General features: G+C 38.0%; 1 protein-coding gene across 1 annotated transcript in view; it reads left to right on the forward strand.

Annotated features, from left to right (window-relative positions):
* The first annotated feature begins 1,520 nt into the window (after positions 1-1,520).
* RPF1 (ribosome production factor 1 homolog) overlaps positions 1,521-9,643 on the forward strand; it is a 24,364-nt gene continuing 16,241 nt past the window's right edge. Inside the window, exons 1-3 of the mRNA XM_008064789.2 lie at positions 1,521-1,787; positions 4,052-4,108; positions 6,256-6,336. Of these exons, the coding sequence (XP_008062980.1) occupies positions 1,560-1,787; positions 4,052-4,108; positions 6,256-6,336 (366 nt within the window). The 5' untranslated portion in view covers positions 1,521-1,559. The remainder of the gene's footprint in view (positions 1,788-4,051; positions 4,109-6,255; positions 6,337-9,643) is intronic.

A 9,643-nucleotide genomic window follows, 5' to 3' on the forward strand; every position in this document is an offset into this window, starting at 1 on the left:
CCCTTCCCTCTCCTACCACAGAGCCATACATCTCAACTGACTAGTTGACAACACCAATCAGATCACTGTCTCAAACTTAACATTTTCAAAACTGAAATCTTGACCTTATCTCTCAAATTTGCTCCACCTGAAGTTTTCTTATTTCAACTTTGCAACTCCATCCCTCCAGTTGCTCAGGTCAAAAGTCTTGGAGTCATCCTTGACTCTTCTCTTTCTTTCATGGCCTCCATTCAGTCATTAGCAACTTTACCTTCCAAAAGAATCTGATCACTTCTCAACAGTTCTTATCCCCGTTCAAGTGACTATCATTTTTTCCTCCTTTCACTTCCCCTCCCCAGTATCTCTTTTCAAAAGATGAGCCTGGGTGATGCTTTTAAAATGTAAGACCAATCATATCATTACTTCTCTCAAAATCCTACAAGAGATCTGCACCTCATACAATGAAAGCCAAAGTCCTTACAAAACCCTACATGACCTGTCCAATCTCAACCCTCCTCTCCCTTACTCTCCACCTTTCTCATCTGACTCCTGGCCTCCATAGTGTTTTCTTGAACAAGCCAGGCTGGCTACTGACTAAGCCTTGGAGCTGTTTCCTTTGCAAGGATGGCTTTTCTCCCAGATAACCAGCTTTTCTCAGATTAACAGGTCTTCCCTCAAATAACTCCATAGTTTACCCCATTGCCTCCTTCAAATCTTGGCTCAATGTAACTTTTTCAATGACGCTTACTCTGAGAATTCTATTTAAAATTGCAGTGTGCCCCTCTACCCTCGCATCAACATCTTTTATCCTGTTCTATTTCTTTCCATACCATCTATTACTTGCTACATTGCCCAGGGTGGTTTTGAACTCCTGGGCTCAAGCAATCCTCTCACCTCTGCCTCCTAGAGTGCTGGGATTACAGGCATATACGGAGATAAAACATTAAGGCTAGAAAGGACTTCCATAATATCTTCTCTATCTGCATTTTTCAGATAAAGTTTTATTAGTTCCCTCCTTCCTCTACCTCTCCTCCTGTTTTTTGATCTAATTATCCCTCTTTAAATAAACTATATAGGATATTTTATGATTTATTGCAGCCAAACCCACATGTCAGTAATTTTTAAGCACAACATTTTTTCCCCTTTTTATTGTATTCTATAATTAAACTTATTCGTGTGCCCATTTATATTTCTCTCCAGTAAAACGTAACTAAATAGGGCAAGGATTCTTTTGCTCCAGTATTTTGAGGGCTGGACACATAGGTTCTCAATAAAGGAGTCCATGAACGAATCCTTTCACTGTTCATACACTTGGGCAAGCTGTCTGAACTTTCATCATGCCTCAGTTTAGGCAACTTCTTTTTGGGTTTTCTCTCTCCTTTTTCTTTTAAGTAACTTCCTAAGTGGCTAAAACTCACAAAGCATCACCCGTATTTTTAAAAAAAAGTTGCAAATATTGATCAAAAAAACAAAACAAACAAACAAACAAAAAACTTTGCGACCCAGGAAGTAAAAGCTTACGGAACGGGGGTCACAGGAGACTACTTCCGTTTCCGTAGGGATGCAAAGGAGCCAACAGCATGGCGAAGGCCGGGAATAAGAGCAGCGGCGGCGGGAAGAAGAGCCTGAAACGGAAAGCCGCCACCGAGGAACCTCAAGAGGCTGCAGTCGCTAGGGATGGGGCGACGGAAAGCGGGGCCCAGTCCCCGAAAGCGGCTGCCTTTCCCCCAGGCTTCAGCATTTCGGAGATTAAGAACAAGCAGCGGCGACACTTAATGTTCACGCGATGGAAGCAGCAGCAGCGGAAGGTAGACGAGGGGCGGGGCGGTCGAGCGCATGCGCGGCTCCGGGGCCCGAGGGGCGCGCGGACGTGGTGGTCTGTCCGTTTCGAAGTGCTCGGGTGGCTGTACCGGAAGGATGGCTTACTTGGTTCCCTCGCCCCGTTTTGGAGCCCGGGCTCACCCTTTGCCTGAGCTTCAAGGTTCCTTTACTTGACAGCTCTTTACGAAGGGTGCTCTATTCCGGAGGAAATCCGGAAGTCCTGCTCTCCCAGGAGTGACAGTTAACACCCTCTGGTCCTAGAAGGCTAAAGAGTCTCAGCCCCTCCACTCTGGAGATTGGCTAATTTCTAGAATCTGAAATGCAGGCAATACAAAATACATCCACACTATTGCTTCTGTGACCCCTGCAGCAACTGTTTGCAGAAATTAGTACTGTAAAGTGTCTGGTAGCTGTATGTGTGCTTTACAAGCCTGCACCTTAATACTTTTCTAGGAGGGAAACATAAACCGGAACGTAGAGACGTGTAAACGACTTACCGGGGTCACAGGGCTCATGTGTGATTAAATTGCCATGGGAGGAAAATATTGGCTTATTCTTGCACAGCATAGAAATTCACGCATAGAAATTCTTTGTATGTGCCTGCCTCCTCTTACTAGCCTTTTTGAGTCCCAGAACTGATTCTCTTTCATCGTCAGTGCCAGAGTGCAGTTGGAGTACCTTTAAGGGGCATTTACTCCATTCCTATGTGCAGGTGTGAGAGAGGGTGTCCTAGAAGACTTCTTGGGGCTACAGTCTCTAATATGAAATCTGGTGGATTGAGGGTCAGTAGATGCTAGAAAAAAAGAATATTTTATATTTTATGTCAAGCATTCTGTCGAGAAATCTCCAGAAGAAATAGATTGATAATACAAATGATCCTAATCAATCTTTCAAGTTCTTAACTAACTTAGAAAGCATATTTTGATTATAAAATATATGGATACTATTTGATGGTTTTATTAGAAACTGTCTAGAAGTTCTTCGTCTCCCATTTCTATTTATGTTTAGGGCTTTTCAAGAGCAGCAACTAGCATCATCATTGTCTTCTTTGGGAGGCAATCAGTTAGGCAAAACAAAACAAGACCTGTTTAGATATGCATTTTGCGATTTATTTAATTTATTTATAGTAAAAGATAAAGCTAGTGAAATTTTAAATGCTCAAACTTGCCACTTTAGAGTTTTTGAAGGAGCAAGATCGCTGTCTAAAAAAAAAAATCTTATTGATTGGCTAGTTCATTTGGTTTCCAGTAATTTAGGTATAAAAATGTGTGTCCAGGCCAGGTGTGGTGGCTTACGCCTATAATCCCAGCACTTTGGGAGGCTGAGACAGGAGGATCTCTTGAGCCCAGGAGTTCAAGATCTACCTAGGCAACTTAGAGAGACCCGCATCTCTACAGAAATAAAATTAGCTGGGCCTGGTGGCATTCACCTGTAGTCTAGCTACTGTGGAGGCTGAAATGGGAGGATTGCTTGAGCCTAGGAGTTTGAGGTTACAGTGGGCCATGATCATGCCACAGCACTCCAGCCAGGCAAAGCAAGACCTTGTCTTAAAACAATAAAAATAAATAAATAAATGCATGTCCAAATGCTTATTTTAATAAATCACAGGCTGGGTGCAGAAACCCACACCTGTAATCCTAGCACTTTGAAGGCTGAGGTGGGAGGATTGCTTGAGGCCAGGAGTTCAAGACCACCCTGGGCAACATGGTGAGATTCTGTCTCAAGTAATAAAAAATAAATAAGTCATTAATTACAAATAAAAAGTTACAAAGATTTTTCAGTTTAGGCCATTAATTACAAATAAAAAGTTACAAAGATTTTTCAGTTTAGGCTGGGCACAGTGACTCACACCTGTAATCCCAGCACTTTGGGAGGCTATGGCAAGAGGATCGCTTGAAGCCAGGAGTTCATGGCCAGCCTGAGCAACAAGGGAAGATCCTGTCTTTACAAAAGATTAAAAAAAAAAAAAATCAGCCAGGCATGGTGGCACACATCTGTAGTACCAGCTACTTGGGAGGCTGAGGTGGAAGGATCATCTGAGCCAAGAAGGTTGAGGCTATGGTGAGCCATGATCCATTGCCCTTCAGCCTGGGTGATAGAGTGAGAACTTGTCTCTAAAAAGAAATAAATTAATTTTTTTTAAAAGATCGCCCAGTTTAAATACTCATAGCATTAGTACTTTGTAGTTCCAGTACTTTGTTTGTGATACAACTTGTGGTTTCTCAATATTGTGTTCTCTTTAACCCTTTAGGAAAAGTTGGCAGCTAAGAAAAAACTTAAAAAAGAAAGAGAGGCTCTTGGAGATAAGGTAAATAAAATTTTTGGCTGTCTGCTTTCTATCTTACATTAAGGAATGCTTTCAGATATTTCTATTAAATTACTTTCTTTTAATATTTATTATGAAATATTTCTTATGTATGAAAAGATACAAAAGTAGTATAATAGATCCCTTTCTCTCCTTTAACCAGTTTTAAGCAATGTATTAACAACAGTGTTGGAAGCTCTTGTCTGTTTATTTCTGATTGCTTTTTGCCCCAGAGATAACCACTTGTTTGAAATCATTTCTTTCTCCCATGTATTTCTTCTTACCTTTGCTGTGTATATTGGTGTACCTAAACAGTAAGCCCAGTGGTGCTGTTCTGCATGTAATTTTCTGTGTTTGAGAGGCAGAAACGCCTTTTCCTGACTTTGGGAAGGGGGAAACTCCCCAGGTTAGGCTTGGAGCCAGGGCTTTTGTGACTTTAAGCAAAGGCTGTCTGTCAGGCAAGGCTGAGGAAAGGCAGGACAGAGCCAGTTCTGGAGAGGGGTGAGAATGTGTGAGAATGAGAGCTGGTACAGAGAATGGGAACCTGTGGAGAGTGACTATGAGCAAGGTGAGGGGGTGAGATGCCTGGCTGAATCATGGCAAAGAAAAGAACAGAGAGTACCTCAAGAAAGGATTTGGATATTTTTGTGATATTGATAAGAAGTAAGATGTTCCTACTAAAATTTCTTAAAATAACTACTAAATACTCCTACATTATTGCACAGTGAAGCTATTTTTATTTTCAGTTGATAGTTCTGTGTTATGATTTATACCTATAAAATTTTTAAAACATGCAAGTCTCCGTACTCCCATCTCTTAAGATAAGGGACCAAGTGAGGATAAGAGTGTTTGAGGAAGGGAAAAACATAAAGACTATATACAAAGCACTCTGCTTTTTCATGTCTTTTCTGAATAGTAGTAGGTTAAACATATGAAATTGTCAATATTGTGAACTCTTCTGTAATCAGCCAATTATACATTGATATTCTGACCACCATTTGAAGATATCACCATTCTTATTTTTGGACTGAAAGATGACTTCCTAGAACTGTCTCCTTAAAAAAACTACTTAAGCCGGGCTCGGTGGCTCAGCCTGTAATCCCGCGCCTTTAGGAGGCTGAGGTGAGTGGATTGCCTGAGCCCGCGGGTTCGAGACCTGCCTGGGCAGCGAGACCTCATCTCTACAATAAATCAAAAGATCAGCCGGGCGTGGTAACGCATGCCTGTAATTCCGGCTACTCGGAAGGCTGAGGCAGAAGGATCGCCGGAGCCCAGCAGGTCGAGGCTGCGGTGGCCGGGAGCGGCCACTGCACTCTGGTCTGGGCGAGACCAGACTCCAACTCAAAAAAAAAAAAAAGAAAACTACTTAAAATTTAATTTGTTTCATAGAGAAATTTTAAATAAATCCTGAATAGTTTATCAGTATATATTTTCTTCATGTTTCTTCTGGTGTACATAATATATTGAATTGGTTTTAGGTAGTTTTTTCTTACAGTTTGCTTCTTAATAGTTCATTAACATAGTACAATAGTTCTTGGTCTGAGTAGGCGTGATTGCTGCTTCTGACAGTATTTAAAATGTTGATGTTCATACTGTGTCTAGTCATTCTCTTATTGTTGGACATTTACCTTGTTTGCTGTTGATTTTCGTTATAAATAGGGATGCCACATATTTCTTTGTATAAATTTCCCCCACCCCCCTATATTCCTTAGCATAAATCCCCGAAAGGATTACTAGGTCAGTGGAAAGACTTTGTTATGTATTTCTGAACATCTTTCTGGAATTATTGGAACAAAATCACATGTATGTATACTTTTGTAATTTTTTCCTTTTTTACTACTTGATATTTTTCTTTTTAGTGGATAGTTATTTTAATCTCTATTTCTTCTCTTTGTTACTTCTGCCTGCTTTTAAACCATTTCATTCAAAAGTTACCCTATCTTTCAATATGTGTGTCTCTGTTCAAATTGCTAAAAAGCTTCTGATTCAGTATTGTTATTAGCATTGATGTAGCTGTAGCAGTGGATTGATATGAGAAGCAGGTAGAGTTTTGAGGTAACTCATATGTAGATTTCTGTTATTTTTCCCCAACCGTAATACAAAATAATTATATTTCACTTCTAAAATGTGATCCTTTCTCTTTTATTTAGGCTCCACCAAAGCCTATACCTAAGACCATTGACAACCAGCGAGTGTATGATGAAACCATAGTAGACCCTAATGATGAAGAGGTAATGGTAGAAATCTTAAATGAATTTGAATGACAATACTTGATGAACTATATGTTGATATGTTGACATTTAAGGTAAAGTGTTGGCTTGGGAAGTTGTATAATGGGATGATCCAGATATAATATTGAATTATATGTGGATCAGTCCATTGTAGATAACTTAATAATTGAATTTCCCAATAATGTATTCAAAAATGCAGTAAACATTTATTTTCTAGAAATGTATTGCATCTTATGTCTAGGTTAATTTGTATATTTGTTATTTAATCCCTAAATAGTACTTTTGAGGTTTTAAAATAATCTTTTGTACTATAGGCTTTTGTAGTATTTTATAGTATTTGTTAGACATTTTGATACCCAAGGGTAACATTGGATGGTATTTTTTGTGTCCTCATAAAACTCTTGTTTTCAAGATAATCTTCCATTTTGCGTGTTCTCTTTAAATACTTTGCAACAGTTCAGTGAGATTATCAAGGTTTTATAACTTGGCATGTTTTTTAAATTTTTGTAAAGGAAATTTGGCTTGGTAACATCTGTTTGCTTCTAAACAATGCTACTATCATTTCTTGCACATATCTTCTGGTATAGTCATTCACTGATTCCATCTGTCAGCCTTTCAGCATATGTTGATTGCCTGCTGTGTCTTGGGATCTGCTTTAGGGACTTGGGATCCAACGGTGCACAAAATATTCTCACACACACAATTTCTGCCCACTCAAAGCCTATTCTCTAGGAAGAGAGATAGACAACAAATACAATAAAATAAGTACACTAGACATATTAGTAGATGATGGGTAACTAAAGGAAAATAGTTGAGTAAAGGAGATCAGGACTACCTGGAGGAAAGCAGGTTTGCAGTTTTATGAATACAGGTATGTGTGTGCGCGCATTTAAATTCTATTTATTTTAGCATAATTTCAGACTTAATAGGAAAGGAATTTGTGCAAAATTTCTGAACTAGGACTTTGTGTGTACCTTTCACTCAGACTTCCTAAATGTTCCTTCTTAAATGCTTGAGAGTAAGAGGCAGACATGGTGCCCCTTTATTCCTGAATATCTCATTGTGTTTTACCTATAAACAGGTGTTTTTTTTAAAGTACAGCACATTTATCAAAATCAGATCATTCACATTGGTGTACAGTATTATTATCTAATTTATAAATTTTATTCAGATGTCATCAGCTGTCCCAGTAATGTCCTTTTTAGCAAAGAAATGTCCCAGATCATATATATTCCATTGTACTGACTTTTTAACCTCCTTTGATTCGAATAAGTTCCTTAGTTGTTTGCTTTTTATGACATTGGGATTTTTTGAAGAGTACCGACCAGATATTCTGTAGAATGTAACTTAATAGGAGTTTGCCTGGGGTTTCCTCAGATTATATTCAGTTTATGTATTTTTGATAGGAATACAGATTGAGTATCTTTTATCTCAAATGCTTAATACCAAAAGTGTTTTGGATTGTGGATTTTTTTCAGATTTTGGGATGTTTGCAACATGTAATGAGATATCTTGGTGATTGTATCCAAGTCTAAACACAAAATTTATTTATATTTTATATACATCATATGAACATAGCCTAACAGTAATTTTTTGTACAATATTTAACATAATTTTGTGGATAAAACAAAGTTTTGATTGATCCAGCACATGAGGTATGGAATTTTCCATGTCATGTTGGTGCTTAAAAAGTATCTAATTTTGGAGAATTTTTGAACTTTGGATTTTAGTATTAGAGATGCTCAAACATCACAGATGTTATATCTTTTTCAATGCCTCTTATCAGGAGTGACATAATGATTGTCACGTTACTGGTTTTGTTAACTTTGATCACTTAGTTAAAGTAGTGTCCACCAGGTTCCTCCTCTCTGAAGTTACTATTTTTCCCTTGTAATTAATAAGTATTTTAAGGGGAGAAAATTTGAGATTACTTAAGTGAATGTTACTCCTCAAATGTAACAAGATTTTGCAATTACAGATACTTTTTTCCAGTCTGATAGACGAGAAATTATATGTCATTGTAGTTTAAATTTGTATTTCTGTTGATTTGAATGAAGTTGAACATCTTTTCCTATTCCCCTTAATTGGTTGATTGTGTCTTTCCTATTTTTCTTGGGCAAGATTATGACTTTTTATAGGATGGTCAGGGTAGGCTTCATTGAGAAGACCTTTCAGCAAAGACTTGAAGGATGTGAGGAAGTGACCCATCTTTGGGTAAAAAGAACTCCAGGATGAAGGAACACCGAATGCAAAAGCTCTGAGGTAGGAGTATGCCTAACGTGCTTTTGAAGAATAGCAGGGAAGCTATTATAATTGGCTGCTGTCCTGAGAATACAATTAGAGAGGTAAGCAGACTAATTAGGAAGCTACTGAATTAACCCAGAAAAAAGATGATGATGGTGATGTCCTTGGTGGTTACAGTGGAAGTGGTGAGAATTGGTCTGGTTCTTTTTTTTTTAATTGAAGCTATTGGAATTTCCTGATAGATTGGATGTTAGAAATAGCAGATTGAAAGATGCCATTAAAGTTTTAGCCTGAGCCATCAAAAGACTGCAAATGTCGTTGACTGGAAATGGAAGACTGGGTTAAGCAGATTTAAGGAGGAAATCAAGAGTTGAGTTTTGGTTGTGAATGTTTGAGATGACTCGGAAGTTTGTAGAGATGTCAAACAGGTAGTTGAGATATGAGTTTGGAATTCAGGGAAGAGGTCTTGGTTGGAGATAAATTTGGGGATAACCAGCATGTGGAGGGTACATATATGAGTTTCCCTAGAATACCTATGGGAGAATTTGTTGAGTTATGGAATGTGTAAATGTTTAACTTTTAGTACTAGAATATTTTCCAAAGTAGTGGTTGTATCGTTTTACTCTGCCATAGTGCAAGACCTTTGTTCTGTTCATCCACATTCTGACCAACTCTTGATGTGCTCAAACTAATGATACGGGACTGTCATGGTGTAGATTGAATTTGTATTTTTCTGTTTTCTAATGTTGCTGAGTATCGTTTTATATAGGTACTGTTTTCTTTAGGGATAAACCAGTTCATGTCTTTTTCCCAATTTTCTATCATATTGTGTATTTTATTCATTTGTAGATCTTTTCTGTAAACTTTGGATACTAATTCTTTTATATGTGTTAAAAGTATCTTCCAACTTATGGATACTCTTTACTTTGTATGGTATCTTTTGATTACCAGGTCTTAATAGAGTTGAGTTTTTGAAATATTTTAGTATTAAATGCTTTCTATGTCATATTTATTTATTTATTTATTTTTTGAGTTGGAGTCTCACTCTGTCGCCCAGACTGGA

This window comes from Carlito syrichta, unplaced genomic scaffold (assembly GCF_000164805.1).
Source record: "Carlito syrichta isolate Samal-C Ts95f unplaced genomic scaffold, Tarsius_syrichta-2.0.1 Scaffold308051, whole genome shotgun sequence".
In the NCBI taxonomy this organism is placed as follows: Eukaryota; Metazoa; Chordata; class Mammalia; order Primates; family Tarsiidae; genus Carlito; species Carlito syrichta.